A 17,527-nucleotide genomic window follows, 5' to 3' on the forward strand; every position below is an offset into this window, starting at 1 on the left:
AAAGAGTCTGCAAGTTTATGAATAGAAATACTTTTTCATAAAATATGTTATTCTTTAATTTCACCATGTCTTAGAGGAAATACAAGAGGTAAACTTTCACTGACACAGAACTACTATAACTAGTTAAGGCAAATGAGGAACTGTCTGCCATTGCTTCTATAAAAAGCTGGGTCAACACTGCATGCTTCCTTTAGGTTAAAGGCTCATCACCAAGCAAACCAGAGGGAACCACTTCTACACTGACACCGATTCTTTTTCAGGACATCAATTACACCTTATTGGAGAACATAAATTCTTGTTCTAAATTTAAATGCTAGTGATTCAGACCTCTAGTGGACTTTAAAATATTCTGAACAAGTTAAAAAAAAAAAAAAAAGAGTAAAAATAAGCTGTTTTATGACTTCTAAGTTTTGCTCACTCCCCTCACCTTATCATACAGATTGCCAGGGTTCCTTTTGTCATCCTCATCACTGCTGTCCTCTATTGGTGGATTTTCCCTCTTCATATCATCACCCAAATAACGCTCAAAGACATTGGAGAAAGCAATTGCAGACAGCATACAGACCACTGGAGTCAAAGTGAGCATCAGCCGAACCATCACACCAGCAAAGTAAACGGCGCTGATTGCGTACAGAGCAACTGTAAAGAAACAGATCTACTGATGACATTTAGAAAGTAACACTCACTCTGACTGCACACGTACATGCTCTCCATAAAACTACTTCTGGAAGTGGGTTGAGCATCTGTGTATACAAAGACTTGAGTATGCATCTTACATTTCCTTGCTTTTTAATTTACAGAAATACAGTTCCATTAACGTTTATCCCTCAAATCCTTCCTGAAGTTCATTTTGACAACTGTTAACGATAACACAACCCCATTTTCATATTCATTAATAGTGTGTCAGAAGATACATTATTAGTGAAATTTAGTATCACACACCAAAAATTCTACTGGAATAATAGATAGCTTCATTCGATTAAAAAAGGTCAAACAGCCCTAGACCAAACAAGTTACTGAAACTGAAAAAGCAAAAGGAAGTGTTAGAATTTCATGTAAATACCAAACTTTAATTAAAGTTAGAGATATCTATGGACAAATTGGGGGCTTGTCTACATTATAATTCCATACAGACAAATAATATGATATTGTGAGCCCTATTCTGAAGCAAGTTTTCGTGCACAATATTATCTCCACTCCCCTCCCCCAAAAAACAAACCAAGATTTTCAGAATAGTAAGGAATATTCAGAACACTTTTCTTAGGAAGGGAAAAACACCTCAAACAAATCTGTATGCCCTCGTTAGGAATATCTGTTGTTCAAGTAATAGTTCTTATGCCCTGTCTGCTACAGCTTAACAATACATTTGTGTGAAAGATTTGCCATGGAAATAATCAAGGGACATTGATTTATCAGATTACATTACATAAATATTTTCTACTTTGTAGTGAACAAGTATGGCTCTCCATTCTCACTTCACACATTCTCTATGCTGACTTAAAAGGATGAAAACGAGTTGCCCAAGCACTGGTCTTGACAAGGGTTCATTGTAAGCAACAAAGCACAGAATACCCCAGAGTCACTGGATTTAACACAGTAAATGTTCCCACTGCCCACGTACCTCTTAGGTAATCCTAAGAGGCAGCTCTGTTAGTCCAGAGCCTCCTGTCCCTGTAAAAGCCCAACACCCAAGTGATTTTCATTCCTCCGTATGGGCCACAACTTCCAATTATATCCTCACAAGCCTCATTCATAATGTTAAATGTCTGCTTTCACAGTACAGCTTTGTACAAATAAACAATTTGTTGCCACTGACAGAGAGAGACCCTACACCTCTGCTTAGGCTTCTGCCTTATCTTGTTCCACAGCAAGTGATTCAGTTCACTGAAATAGCAGAAAGTCTGGAAAGAAAAGGCATTTTGAATCATCACCCGTGATGGGATGAGTGTCAGACATGCAGGGAAGGGTCGGGTGCCTTGCAGCTTGCGTAGGGTAGGGACCTTCCCTTTGCCCAGCACTGTTTATCTGGCTGAACTGTACTGTGGAACTGCACCTCAACGCACAGTTTGCAAGATCAGTATGTGGAAGAGCATGCAAGTCCAGATGCAGAACAGAACCATACCGACAAATATTTCCATCCCACCTCTTGGGACAACACTCCATCACCATTTCACCAATCTCTGCATTTTTACAACTGGTATTAAGTACTGCTGTGTGCAGGCAACTTTTAATAATCCTCTTTAAACACATTGCTTTTAAGCCTTTCTCAGAACAAGCCATATACCAGCTTTGAGCAAACAAAACCAAAATAGAATCAAGTTGAAGGCAAGATTTTTTCAAAACAATTTTAAAATATTTTCTCTTACCAAAGACTCTTTCATCATTGATGTTTTTGATACAGAACCACAGCCCTGCTGGGAAAGTACACACGAGAATATGCAGATCAAAAAAGAAGGAAACCCATGTTGTAGGCTGATGTTCAGACACAGAGGCAATGATCGGGATGTGAATTTTCGCATACCTTTTTTAAAAAAAATTCAGTTCAAATTATTTTGAAAAGATAAAATTATTAAAACCTGTAAACATTAGGAATTCTGCAATTCATTTCAAAGGAAGCATTTCAATTTAAAATGGCAAGTGCTCTATTCAGCAGAAATCTGATGAAACCTTTATACCAAAAAAGTCCCCAGGTCTTACTGTATTTTAGGTAGTATTTGGTGTATAGAGTTATTTAGAACACCAATATAAAGGATTATTTCCACACTAATTAAAAGAATGAAAATTATAGATGTTTTGTTTTATTATGGCTACATATGAAGCCAAAATCACCAAAATGAAAAAACCACACAGCTATGGAAGCCCTGTCATGACATTTTGAAGAGATAATCACCCATGCCAGTAAGTCTCCTAGATTTTCAACATTGTATTTCAAAATCTCTCCTCTACACAAGAATACCTTCATTTTCTTGGTACACAAAGTTACACAGTATTAAATACTAGGACAGTTACTGATGCCCCTACTTTCTCATGCTGAAATGCTATGTTAGATGCTGGGGGGGAGGAAAAAAAAAACAAATCAAAACCAAACAAACAGGCCTTGTCTACACTTGGAAATACATGTCAACTAAACAACATGTCAAACACTCAGTGCAGACAAGGACAAAACTTTATTCTATATTAAAGACAGCTATACATACAGACCTGATCTGGGGTGCTACATGACCGAATGGTGAGGTATTAAGCATATGTCCTTTTCTTCACTGAGATCTAGTTCTCATTCAAAACTGCATTGTGTGTTTTAACACAATATGATTTTCTAATGTAGACAAGCCCTCAAAAGTTTAATGCTTTGTATAGATATAAACCACTTCATTTATAGGCAAAGAACAACATCTGTATGTTCTTCAAATAAATCTGAAGCTTTTTTACTGACATCTGTTCTACTATATTTATTACAGAGTTGGTACAGAATCCTGCACAAGCTGGAATTTGGAGCCTGAAAAATCCTGAACTGCAGAAGTCTAAGTTCTCCTATCTTTGCTTTTAATCTTAAAAAAAGAATCTACCAATTGAATTTCACCTTAGATATATTTATGTGAGAAAAATATCTTCAGTTTTATTCCTATTCTCCTGGCTGGCTAAAGAATCCAACATTGGATTTTTAAAGGTTAACTAAAAGAGAAGATTAACTTACACGGGTTTTGACCTGTGAAAACACACATGAATAAACCAGAATTGTTCAGAGCAGACATCTGTATACACAAAACAGATGTATAAACATAATAAACAGGCAACATGCAAGATCATATGTGCAACATCTTTGCGATTTTGTGCAATGTTGCGCAATGAAAATAGTCTTAAGGTCCTTAGTAATTTTTAAATGTGTCCTCAAGTGTTGGTACAGCTTTTTGTTATTTTACGCTGAGCAGCACTACAATTTCATATAGCAAAACATACCATTACGTATTCAAAGACTTCCAAAGAAGCAAGAAATTTAATAGACAAATTAGTGAAATGGCTGCAAAGATCATGAAACAGTTACTACAAACGCTTTCTTTAGATAGCTGATTTAAGCCCACTGTATTCTCCTTGACTGAAATACTAAATGGATTTGAGGATGAGGAGAGCAAAAGTTTATTAGTTTTCAGTAGAATGCTATTGATATCTAAATCCTTATATCCATTATCCTTACTTACCCAGTGTCCCACAATGAATAAAATCTGCCACTCCAAGGAGCAATATAACCTGAAAAAGAGAATGGGAAAAAACACTCCTTTTGCTGCCTAGGCATTGAAATGCAATAATATTTCTACTCCCTCAAATTATAGCACAAACCCAAAGAAATGTCATTGAACTTGTAATATATGTGAATCAGACCTACTGCATTAGGCAGGCTACAAAAACTACCAACCATGACGCTTGTTTTAGAAGAACACACTCTTACAGGATCACACTGTACTCACTGAGTATCAAGACACACAAACCTCCAAAAGTCAAAGCAATGCAATAATAAAATATTTCTCAATGACAGATAGCAACCTATAGTCTGTAAAGAAATATAAGAAAAAGAAAACATAATTGATAAGAAAGTATTTAATTTTTCTGATATGCCTGAGCAGGAAACTGAGAACGACCTATAGCCGAAACACTAATATTCAATGAAACACTGGTTTCCTATTGTTTATCTACTGATGGATCTACATGTGGCATGGAATATAAAAGCTGTTACTAGATAGGCTGATAAGCTTTACATATGTTTGGTTGTTTGTTGGTTTGTTTTTGGTTTTTTTTTTTTTTTTTTTTTTTTTTAAAGAAAGCCCTTAGATATCATAAGATGAAAAGAAACAGTATCATTGTAAGGTGAAAGATAAAAATTATTAATAGTTATTACTAAGATTATTCTTCCATTTTATTTCCACTTTCCTTGCAACTGTTTCAGCTCCCTCTGAAGACAGATACAGACAAGCTGAAATAGGAGAAAGTTAAATCCTTTTATTTATTACCCAAGTCTTTGTGCATGACACAATAAGTCTTCCCTCTATCTGATATTTAAAATTAGTATAATCTGACTGAAGATTTTAGCTCAGTATCTAGTTTAGACATTTAAATATTGTGGTTAATGTTCTATGACACAACATATTTTTCCATTCAGTCTTTGGATGCAAAGTTTTCTCCCAAACCACTGCATGCACAGGAAGTTGCTGCCACTAGATGGGGAACTATCAGTTATGGTCTTCTCTGGATGTATCCAAAACATGAGATTAGATGGCATTCACGTGAGGGTGCTGAAAGAGTTGGCCAATACGATAACTACGGACCATCTTCATCAGGATAAGGGAGGCCCCTGGTACCTGGAAAATGGCTAATGCTACACCTCTAGGAAAGACAAGAAGCAATATGCAGGAAACTACAGGCCAGTAACCCAAGTCCCTGAAAAGATCATGGAGCACAGCCTCCTGAAATACACTTTTTGAACAGTTTTCCTCATTTCTCATTTATAAGCTGAAGAATGGGCTGGAAACAGACCATTTGACACATTGAAAATTGGTTGTCCTAACAAGCTCAAAGTAGTACTCAGTGGATCAGAATCCAGCTGGTGGCTAGTAAAAAGTAAAAATATCCCAAAGGCTAAAACAGTGAACTGTGCTAAATTGAAAAGAGTGACTGACATGTCTTAGGACAGGACTTCAATCCACAGCCTCAAACCTGTTCTTCCAGGTGCTGCACCTGGGATACAGGGTCCAGATGTGGGCACCCTTTTGCAAGAAGATTATTAGGAAAACAGAGAGGGATCAGAGCGCCATGAGATGGTCAGGAGCCCAGATCGCACAGCATACCAGAAGCTGAGGGAACAAGGTTCAGTCCATCTGGTGAGACAGTGATACTGACGAGTGAATTTCAGAAGCTGAAATCAACACTTCTTAAGAACTGCAACAGAAGACATTTTGCTGCACACTGAGATTAGAAGCCAAATTTTGTTTTGATATGCCAGTCTGAAAATTTTTGCTATTAGTAGCACCTGCTCATACATACCGAAAGGCAAATCATAAACCATCAAGTTTTAGAAGACTTTCAAACAAATAGAGATGTTAAGTATTCTTTTGGAATAATAGTATCATAATTAACAAAAATAAAACTGCTATTGAACAGTCCAAAATGTTAAACAACTGATACAAAAAAAAATTATGCCAGAAACATTGCTAAAAAGTACAAGAAAGAAGTCAGCTAAAATACAAACAAGTTATGTCTCAGGAAAGTGGTTTTTCTTTCCAAAATAAAACTCTGACAAAATAGAACTGTATTTGAGGTATAATATTAAGATCATGCAATTTAAACCAAGAAGAGTCAATTTTTGCATAGGTAACATTTAGCTACGAAAATAAGATTGCTTTTTCTTCATTGGGGGAAGGAAATACAGTATTCCATCACCAAGGAAGTATATCATGGAATCAGAAGACGGCAGTGAGGCATCTAGGGATGGCAACCAAGCAAAGACAAGCTCATTTTTGTGAGATTGGGTAGAACTGCCTTGAAGACTGGAGGCTGAACCACAGAAGTAGAATTTACAGATTAATTCCAGTCACACAGAAATCAGATTCAAGTATTTCAGAAAGTAAGCAATCTGACCATGACCTTGTCAATGTCAATCAGAATAGATTAGCTCTACATATCTTCACAATACACTTTGGCTATAGTTATGTTCCTCATCCAGTCTGACTTCTTACATCGTTATGTGGATAAACCCAAAATATTGGAATAATGCTACAAAGTTTTTTTTCTGCAGCCCATAGAACACAGTGAATTCCAACACACAGAAATAGAGAGTAACATGGGCACAGGTTTGCTGTAGCACTGCCAACAACTACTTTAGACTAAACCAAGTGTTGATCATCACGTTTGCCTGCTCCAATGATAAACTAGTTTTACATTTATTTACCTGTGTATGTCAAATAGATGACACTCAGGAATACAATACCAGCAGCTAATGAGACACCCAAGAAGAACAGTGTCTGAAATTCTTGCTTTGTTAATCTGTCTCTCAGATACTGCAAAAATGCATACGCCTGCAGCAGTGCAAAAACACCTGAAGAAAGAGGAAAGTCTTTGTTTAAATGCTGAAAAGCAGTAACAGCTGTTTAAGCAATTGGCATACTTTGGCTATATTTGAATTAGTAAAATAAATCTAAGGTACACCTTTACATCTAAAAACTAGTATAAAAATACCTTTCTGACAAATAGCCTTTAATATTTAGCAGGGATGATACTTTCTTGCAGTGACAGAAACTTGAAATGAGAGAAGCAAAGAATGTTTTGGAGAGTATTTTTGTTATAACAAAAGGTCCAATACCCATCACCTCTTTGCTCCCAAATTAAATGTGGGTAAGGGAGAGAATCACCTGAAAACTAGATTGCACTGATGATGACAAAAACATGGGCTAACATACCTAGACCTGGTGAAAAATTAAGACACAGACCCCAGGCAACAGACAAACAAGGTTAATATAGAAATATATGGAAATTAAGCTCCTGAACAAAACAGGAGGATTTAATGAAAGAAAAAAACCAAAACAAAACCCCAAGCATTAGGTGATGTAGACAACTGAATTACATAAAGCTAGTGTTGAAACACCAGAATTCACTGGGTAGGCACCCGACACCCTCAAAAAGGCTGTTCAGAGTTTAACGTTAAGCCAGAACTTGGACACGATTTTTCTGTTGTTATTCATTTCAATGCATATAATCAGATCAATCCAATGATTAGTCCATTCAAAAGCGAAAATTCTCTGGTAGCTGGCAGAAAAAGAAAATATAACTCAAGTATATGGTCTTTCTTCAATTTAACAATAAATTTGAGATGCACAGTGTTGAAATTCCCTAGTTCTGAACTCCTAGAGAAAGACACAAACTATATTCACTAAATAAATGTAAAATTCTTCAGATATAAAATGTAGTTTGATAATCTTTGGTCTTTCCATTATATTCAGATTGTTGAAAAAAAAAAATTTCTCAATTTTTACAAGTATTTTTATTGGTAAATTTTAATGGTATTCCAATCACTGTCCCAAATATATTTTGATAAGTGACTACACATTAACAAAAATCTGAGGAATCTAACAAACTAAACTGTATCACACAAACAGTCTATGCACTTAAACATAAACCTTTAAGTCTTAGTAGAGGTTATTGCTGTGAAGAAATCAAGATGTCTGACAGTTAACAACTACTGAAAAATCAACACACTTCAAAGAAATAAAAAGACAAGATTGAAATAAGCTATTTAAAAATTAGCCTCCTGATTAGTAATTTAAGTTATTTGTTTTTAACCCACTTTGAAAAATTACAGAAGACTATCAACTCTAAAACCAAATTGCTCAATAAAAGCTGTGTTTCCCAATAAGGAACGTTTCAATTGTGCAATGCTTGAAGGCAACTGTATATTGCAAAAGAGTAGGGGTTATCAATGTGTAAAATAAGTGCTTGTCAGAATGCGTAACTGATCCAGTGTTATGGAGACATTTTACCTCCATTTTACCTCCATACCACAAAGAAGGATAATGTGTCAATTGGAAAGAAAACTTCCCTACAGACACTAAATTGTACCTCTTTTTATTTAACAATTTGGTTTGTTAGTATGTATTTTTCCTAATACAAGGAAACAAAGCTGCAAGGATTTGAGGTTTTCTTGTGCTAAGCAGGCTGTTTGGAAGCAGACATTTAGGTTTCTTACCTGCAGCTGCCATGTGTTCACTTGTTCTAATTGGCTGAAATCCCACAAAAGGTATCTGCATCGATAATATTAACCCCACAATGTAGAAAGTGCTATATGCTAGGGGAAGGAAAAAAAAAGTGAGGAGAGGGAAGGAAGAGAAAGATGGGAAAAAAATGAATATAGGCATTTCAAAAAGCATTGGTTCCACAGTAGAGTCCATCCTACCCCCAACTTCAGTGATAGTGGAACAGAACCATATAATTCTACATATTTCAGCCATCCTAATTACTTTTTCCTGCTTTGACTAGAATAAACCTGCTTACTGCATCCAATTTTAGAGGAAGCAGCAAATTATTGTTTTTCCTAATGGCACTGTTTTTCCTCCTCCTAGGGAAATAAACCACCTACCTAAAAGGCTCTAGCTTGGAAATACTTTATTCTTACATCTTGTTTTCAAGGGTTGTGGGTGGGGGAAGAGCTCTTGGACAAGAAGAGACAAAAGAAGCTTTCTATATGAGGAGAAATTGAAGGGACCAGACCTCAAAGAAGCAAAACATTTAGAAGTCCACTACCTATGTGGAAAATGCAAAGAGGTATGCTTGTTCGTTTTTTTTAACACAGGAATGCCAAGAAACTAAAAAGCAATAGAATTAAAAATTAATATTAAGTGCATGTATTAATAGATGTATATCAACCATGGGGACTCATAACCCCCCAGAAAGTAGAAGGCAAGAACATCATTAATATTAAAAATATGAACGATTATTATGTATGCACTAAGACACACATACTTGACTTTGTCAAGGTTTTGGTCCTCAATATTCCAAAGTGAAGGAGGGGAGGGGAAGAAAGAAATACCAACTCTGAACAGCCATGAGTCTGATTACATTTGTAAGTAACCAGCCAACTTAAAGTCCAAATATATTTTTGTTCTTTCAGTGGCAAAACAGCAATAGTCCACCTCCCAGATTTTTAAACACTCCTACAAGTCATAAACCCCTGTCTTTGTTACAGCCTCAAACTTACAAGGAGATCGCTGTTCTCATACAATCCTTTACTAACCTCCACGAGAACAGGTTTGGGGAGCACATCATTTACCAGTGGTATTGTTTCCATAGTACCTGTGTGCTGTCACTGGGGGATTATGCTCCCAGGGTACTGTATGCTTCCAAAAGTCACAGAAGTGGCTGCGATCATAATTCCAACCACTTGCTGTCTTCTCTGGTGTATTCTTTCAAGCATCTGTATTGCTTGGCTACTTGGCCTAGCTACTGATCTATTCTCTCTTACGTCACTGAAATATATTTTTGCTGTAGGAATCTAAATTTTTGAAGAATTCACTACAACATAAACCATTTACTGTACCATCGAAGTGTTACAACACTGCCATCCTGTGGAAGTTCAATGATTGGCATAAATCACTACATTTCACATTTGTTAGACCATTGTAAATCATATTTTTTAAGCCTAGTCCTGCAACTATTATACCTACAGTATAATAATACTTATTCCCACTTCTTTCAAACAGCTATCACATATGTCTGCCTGGTATTGAAAACAACATGGAAATTTACACAGCAACACAATTTTTCTAGGAACTTAGATACATCAAGGTGATCTATCATCACAAACTTTCCTTTACATTCTACTGTCTTTGCAAAAACAAGAATTTTGATTCCTGCAAGCTACTCTCATGGTTATAACTTTGACAAGGTCAAGAACACAAACGTTCTGACATACTGTGGATAAACTCATTTTACAAACAATTTTCATTGCTGTACACTGCACAAACACAGGAAGAACCTACTGAAAAACTTCTTCAGAGAGTATGATCAAATACCGGACCACATACTTTCAATTAATGGATTATAATGATCAGAAATACATGCTAATCAACTGAAGTTTTAGAATACTGAAGTAGTTGATATAAATATATGCCTTCTCACTATTTAAATTATAGAATCCAATACATAGAACAAGGAATTATTGAAATTAAGTTTTAAATTATGGAAGATCCTTAAGTGTTTTTGTTATTAAATATATTGAAAAGTATACAAAACTTAAGCATTGTACAGAAAAAAAATCAGACTGAAGTGAAAATTACCAAGTCTCTAAAGTGTGCAAGCATGACTTAAATCTGTATTGGTACCTTTCCAAACATAAAACCATTCACTTTTTAAACATATGATAAACTGCAAGAGAAACTACAAGTACAATAACAGAAAATAATATCAATGGTTCTTGTGTCTGAATAAAGAGGTTTTTACCTACACAAGTGCTGCTAATACACTGGAATTGTAAGCACTTGTTCTTAATTATTCAGCTAGCAAGATCTGAATGAAAGATACAGACCACTGTCAAGACAAAAAAAAAAAAATGATGCACAGTTTAAGCTTTCAAATGTAGGTAGCATGATCACCATTGATGCCAACTGGGTCAGAAGTTATCTGGCTGATAAATTCACCTGCCTGCAAGTCATAAAATATTTTTAAATTGGCAGCAAGTTCACATTCTGGGAAATTTTTACTCATTAAATGATTCTGAATTGCACTGCTAGGCATATCAGATCATGTCCCATCAACCTTTTCTTTGGTGTATGAACACCCATATGGAAAATGCACACCAGGAAATCATCACTATTTTAAAAAACTTGGTGTTACCAAGTATCATTCTTTACATTTCTGTTATTATGTTAGATTAAACATTCATCCGTTACAAAAGTTAGGCTTGTGCTAGTTTAAAATAGAGCAACTGATCCAGAGATTAAAATCCCCAAAATTCTCAGTAATAGTAAAATGGATGCAGATTTTACTAGCTACTGTCAGCTGACAATAGTTTTAGCTGCACATTGGTAGATTTTTGAGAACGATGAGACTGCTGCAGGCACATTAGCAATTGCATACCACAGAAACCCCCAAAATATCTTTTATTCTCCCTATTTCCATGAGGTTTTGTAAACTCTTGTCCCTGTCTGAACAATTTGGAAAGGAAGCACACTTCCATTTCTTCCTAGAAGTGCTTAAACATTCTCACCTGTTTTACAAAAACATCCTGTTAAACAAACCTAGAAATCACATACTAATGCGAGATGTAGAGACTTCTCTCTGTGTACGGCTTCCCATGAAGCTTAAATTAAGCCAGCAGTTGCAATGGAACAGCAGAGCAGCAATCACATTTTCATTCTGACAACTCTGCTGAAGTACATCTCCCTCACAGCTGAAGGGCAATAACATCTCAAAACACTGTAGCTATTTGCAAAATAAACGTCTGCCAAAACTGTTAATTCATATGAACCTGCAGTACTATTTTCCCCAGAGGAGTTCAAAGACTAGTTCACTGAAAGCTGAAAAAGCAAGAGTGCTTATTCTTTATTGTTTCTGGTTACCACGTTGCTTCAGGGTTTTATAATTAGTTGATTTAATTTTCTCGTGTCGAGCTCACAGAAATTGGAAAATGAAAATATTCACTAAAACAATTTTAAAAGCAAAACAAGATAAATTACTTTCCCCTTAAGTTATGAAGTACTTAATGAAAAAGTTAAGTAACAATAACATTAAAAATTAAAGGTGGGTTAGAGTTTTTCTTTTAAAAGAATTTCCATTTCTAAATTATATAAATAGACTAGCAAAGAAGCATGAAACCAATATCTATAGTTTTGATAACAAAGACACAAAACTGAACTTCAGTAAGTATTAGAATATATAATGGTTCAAATACATACATGTAAATACAGTAATTTTGCTAGCAGGCACTAAGAAAAGCATTAAAATAATTAAAAATACAAAGATAAAACAGTATTTAAATGGGTAATGAAAACATATTTGCAAATATGAAACATCCTGTGGCATTACACTGCAACTCATACTATGTTCTCAAACTATCTATTGTAAAGGTTTCACATTAGGGAGTCAAAAATGTTCTAGCTAACTTATAAACCTCTGAATACCTGAATTGCTTATTGTTTATTTCATTCACACACCTACACCATGGCCAACTGATTTAACTGGTAAAGTCTCTATAAAAACAGTTTACAGAGTATTTAAATGTCAGGCAAATAAATTAAAAAGTTAGTCTCCTAAGACTACTATTCACACGTTCCTGAAATAGGAAGGAAGGCTGACCCATTAATCTAATAAAATTTTAAGAATTCACATGGAGTGGACAGATTCTTACATTACTTTTTAGTCTAGGTTATATAAAACATACAAGGCTGCTTAAAATCCCCTATGTCTTTTCTCCTATATGTCACAATATACTATATGTTTGGATAAATTTCTGCTGCACAACTTTTTAAAAATAGCAATTGTTTAACATACTAGGAAAACATAAAAATATGAAAAATCATTATGGGCACACACATTATATATATAAACAATAAATTAAAAATGATTCTACAAATATCACACCATATGAATATTTTTTTTTCAGTGCACCAGAAAGGAAAAATTAATTAGCAGCTACGTATATGAAATTTTTCGAAGTGTGAGTATGTTTTAACTCCTTATTTCCATGTTGCAGAAAACAACTTACTCTAATCAGTAATGAAATTAATAAAATGCAACATGATATGAAATTACTTCATTCCCACTTCCTACAAAACGCATCAGTATCATTAATTTCCTATCTCATGATTCAGCATTTGAGAATGACTGTTCAATGAACAAAACTTACCTATGTAGACCCTTCTGCTGTATCTCTGCATCAACAACAAAACAAACACATGCAGTGGAATAAGGTTGATGATGAAAACATAACCACCCCATGCAGAAACCTATGAGAAAGGGAATAGGAAATTAGATCCAAAAATATCTGCAAGTTCTTAGGATAGCCAATGCTGGATTTATACACCCTAATGGTCTAAGAAGAAAACACAAACCCCATCTAGACAAGCAGTTAGAACTACTAGTAATACTAGCAGTATCTTTCTCAATATTTATTAGCAAAAAAGGAAAAAACCCAACAACCCCCCCCACTTATCAAAGTATTAAAGACTTTTGAAATGGGCTGGTGGATTTTTAATGCTATTGTTCCTGTATCTCCCTCTCTTCCCAAGATAGTCTGGTCACACTGGCAAACAAGAATGTGATGCTTCGGGCTTTTCCCCATGGTGAAGGCTGCGGCAGGACAAGGCAGGACAGGGAGCAAGGTACACCTCCGGGACCAGAACTCCTGGAGCAGAGCAGCCAATGCAGGTTGCAGTGTAAGGAAAGAAACAAAAGGAAGGGAGAGGATGCACAGGGAAGCAGGGCTGGGCACTGTGGAATGGTGAACAACAATATCACGGATACTGCAAACCTGTAGTAACAGCAGCACTTGAGAAGCACTGGTATGATGTACTTAGAACTGAAACACTGCAATGTTATCAATATATCACTGATTGCTAGTTTAGATAAAGATTTAATGAGCTATCATTACAGTGCATTATCTAAATTTCTAACTTATTTAGAAGGGCTAATGTTGACTAAACAATCTGTATTTTAACACATATCAAATTACAATCTAGACTTCTCACCTATGTACCATGCCTACCCTACATCTTAATTTTTTAGAATGCACTAGCTAATGCGGTTTTCACTTTAATTGTACTTTAGGGCTTAGATTCATGTAGATATTTTTAAAGCCCTAGAATCAAAAAACAAACCCACATGACTATGCTCTATAGAACAGATTCCAAAACAAGGATTAGGCCAAGTGCTGGTTTTTGATACCAATACTACAAAACCCAGTGTTTCAAAATTTGGGGTAACCAATTTAGGCAATGTGAAACAGGTAGAATAGACGTCTTAAATTTCTAGAAACTCGTTTCAGATTATCATGATCCTATTGCCAGATTACCAACATGGAGTATCATGGTTTACACAGGCAAGTTTGTTTATTGAGAGAAAAATATTATATGAAGACAGGTAAGACAGAATAGAATGAGAACAAATGTGCAATTAGGACACTGTCATATTTAGGGAAAGGCTTGAATGAAACAGATAGCAGACAGTTTGTATGGTCCAGACATCTGCATCTCTAATTATCAAAATATTAAATCAAATCTAAGCACTGAAGATTGTACTGAACTGAAGATGCACTTTGGAATGTTTCAAACAAAACTGAGATCCTCATAGATCGGCAAAAAGAGTGGAAACATGCTACTATTCCTACAAGGGTTGCTTCAATGTAAAGCTTTGTTTAATTTTACCTCCTTGTCATAAAAAGCTATGCAAAGCAGAAGTTGCTAAAGTCAAATAAATGTTAAAAATAGAAATGCAAGAAAAAACCACTTCTCCTTATGGAATGCAATGCAGTGCTATGAGTCAAATTACCACAGGGACTTAGGTATACATTTTAAGCAGATTTAGGTATCAAGAAAGATTTCTGTCAGTCATTTCTCTTGCAAGGAGCTGTTCCCCAAACTTCCAATACAAGGACTGACTCTTACTATCTCAAAATTGGGATTTAATTTTCAACTGACACTGAAAGCATAACTAATTCCACCAGAGAAAGACAAATGAACACTATATAATGAATAGTACAGTTATGCTTCGTCCTAAGAATTTACCTAAGCAAAATGTCTAGAAGGGCATCTTAACAAAACTCTTTCCCAAATGGAAATACAATATATGGAAAGCCACCACCAGGTACACTCTGTGAGCACTATAATTCTATCATCTAATCACTGAGGCTAAAGCTATGGACAAATCTTAATCTTTCACTAGCTGACAGCACTTGAAAGGAAAAGAAAAAAACATTAGTTTACATTCAAGGATTGAATGTCATGATGGTGACATTGTTTCCATACGTTCTGTCACCATGCACACTCTAGATCACATCCCCTCCCTCTCATACAATCCCACACATCAAGACACTAGTCAGACTAAGATGGGAAGAACTTGTTATTGTGTGATTTTTTCGGCAGTAAAATTGTAAAAAGAATTGTATTTTTTATCTGCATATTTACGAACGGCACTTTTAGAGGATCTTGCCAATAAACTGGTACAAAATAAAAAAATACTATGGTATGTAAGTATAACAATTCGAAAACTTATTTGCCTGATTTTGTACTGCACAGAAGTCTGTACCAAACCTACAGGATCTCTTCACTGTAATACTATATAAACAGCAATGCTATGCATAAAGAAGTGGCTGTTTATTTAATGACTTGGCAAAAAGAAGGAGAAATGGCGGAGGAAATAAATGTATCTTAACAGGAGATAGCTATCCTCTTTGGCAACATATACAGAGCTATTATTTGCTGTATTAACAGCAAAAATCTCCCAGAAAACCCAATGAAAATGAAAGCTGGAAGAAAACTAGGCAGCATCAAGATAACCTCTGAATTAACTTTGTGCTTTAAATTAAGGCATGCAAAACAGTTCATAAATTCCTTTTTCTTGCAAGCCTAGTTACCTGACTGTAGCAAAGCAGTATCTGAGACCTCAGTCTCAACCAACAAAAAGCAATTAGTCTGACTGTCCCACCTAGGACAGTGTCCCACTACCTATTTTTAGGCCAATTTATTTTTCATATAGCCACAAAAAAAGAAAAAGTTTATCAATTAGGGGAAAAAAGGATCTTTGGCTGATTCATACAGGATAATTCCTCAAGTCTAAGGTTTCAGAAGATGGAGGAGGGGGGAAAACCAATTCCCTCCATTTTGCTATTAGTTTTATCTCCTCAATTTTACTACTGTTTTCCCCCTCTTTTAGCCCTTAGGAAAATCTCTACAATAGCCAACAGATCAAGAATGAAAACGGACATTATGATCGTTTAATATGACACTGAATTCATTCAGCAGTTCTGGTGGTAAGCTTTACTTCATGGCATAATTATACCCAAACAAACAGCTTTCAAAGTTTCAAATACACTTTCAAAGTGTAACTTCATCCATACATTTTAATTATTACTGCATTTTATTAATAATGACACACAGACACATGAATAACAAAGTTCCACTTTAATTCACTTGCACCAGAACAAAAATCTCACTGAATCAGCATACCTATTCACAGCATAGGATAAATTTGGAAGTAAAGTTATTAAACTTAAGAGTTTTTCCAAAAATTGTTCTCATTGTGTTTATTTAAATACTTTAAATTTCAAAATATTTATTATGTCTTTTGACTCATATATTTCAGGTTTTAATAGTTATATGAAGCAACAGTTTGGTATTATGGCTCTAACAAAGATTAAAATCTCCTTCTGTTCTTTGTCAACATATGGATTATGTAAGCCCTACTCAAACAGTTTAGCTATTATAAATATAAAAGGCTTACCATGTAAAAGTAGGATAGACAGCAGCAGATTGTCCAAAAGACTGACCCAGTTTTCACAGACTTCACCTTTAAAAATAACCATGTATTTATGAATGACAAAAATACTGGACAATGTTCAAAAATTTCATTCCAAACAACTGTCAAGAGAACTTCCTTAGCAAGTATCAAGTTATATTTGTATGCTTCTGAACCGATGTCCATAAACAAAACCACAGGTGCCATTCATTCACACACGAAAGAGCTTATACCTATCTCTCTACTTCAAGCAGAGGCAGGATGCAATGAAACTCTCTGCTTCATGATCCAAGGCAGAAAAGTGGTTGCAACACCTCTATGCTACTTTCTCTGAGACGTTAGACCAGTTTATAATCCTAAGTGTAGACTATCCATGGCTTACTTCAGCTGGCAGCAGACGTAACTCTGCAATTACAGATAAAGGAGCCATTCTGTAATTTTGAAAAACTTGCTTAAGGTTAATGAGAGCATCTAGGTTTAGCAGGATCCATAAATTGGCCCAGGAATATGATTTTGTCCAAAACTGATGGTGGTGATTGTG

The 17,527-nt window shown here is 35.3% G+C and overlaps 1 protein-coding gene across 1 annotated transcript in view; it reads right to left on the minus strand.

Moving 5' to 3' along the window:
* STT3B (STT3 oligosaccharyltransferase complex catalytic subunit B) overlaps positions 1 to 17,527 on the minus strand; it is a gene marked incomplete at both ends in the record, with an annotated part of 50,702 nt that overhangs the window by 8,294 nt on the left and 24,881 nt on the right. Inside the window, 7 exons of the mRNA XM_082015289.1 lie at positions 428 to 639; positions 2,367 to 2,521; positions 4,197 to 4,245; positions 6,938 to 7,084; positions 8,729 to 8,827; positions 13,382 to 13,481; positions 16,972 to 17,037. Of these exons, the coding sequence (XP_081871415.1) occupies positions 428 to 639; positions 2,367 to 2,521; positions 4,197 to 4,245; positions 6,938 to 7,084; positions 8,729 to 8,827; positions 13,382 to 13,481; positions 16,972 to 17,037 (828 nt within the window). The remainder of the gene's footprint in view (positions 1 to 427; positions 640 to 2,366; positions 2,522 to 4,196; positions 4,246 to 6,937; positions 7,085 to 8,728; positions 8,828 to 13,381; positions 13,482 to 16,971; positions 17,038 to 17,527) is intronic.

This window comes from Phaethon aethereus (genome assembly GCF_964289735.1).
Source record: "Phaethon aethereus genome assembly, chromosome: 2".
Taxonomy (NCBI): domain Eukaryota; kingdom Metazoa; phylum Chordata; class Aves; order Phaethontiformes; family Phaethontidae; genus Phaethon; species Phaethon aethereus.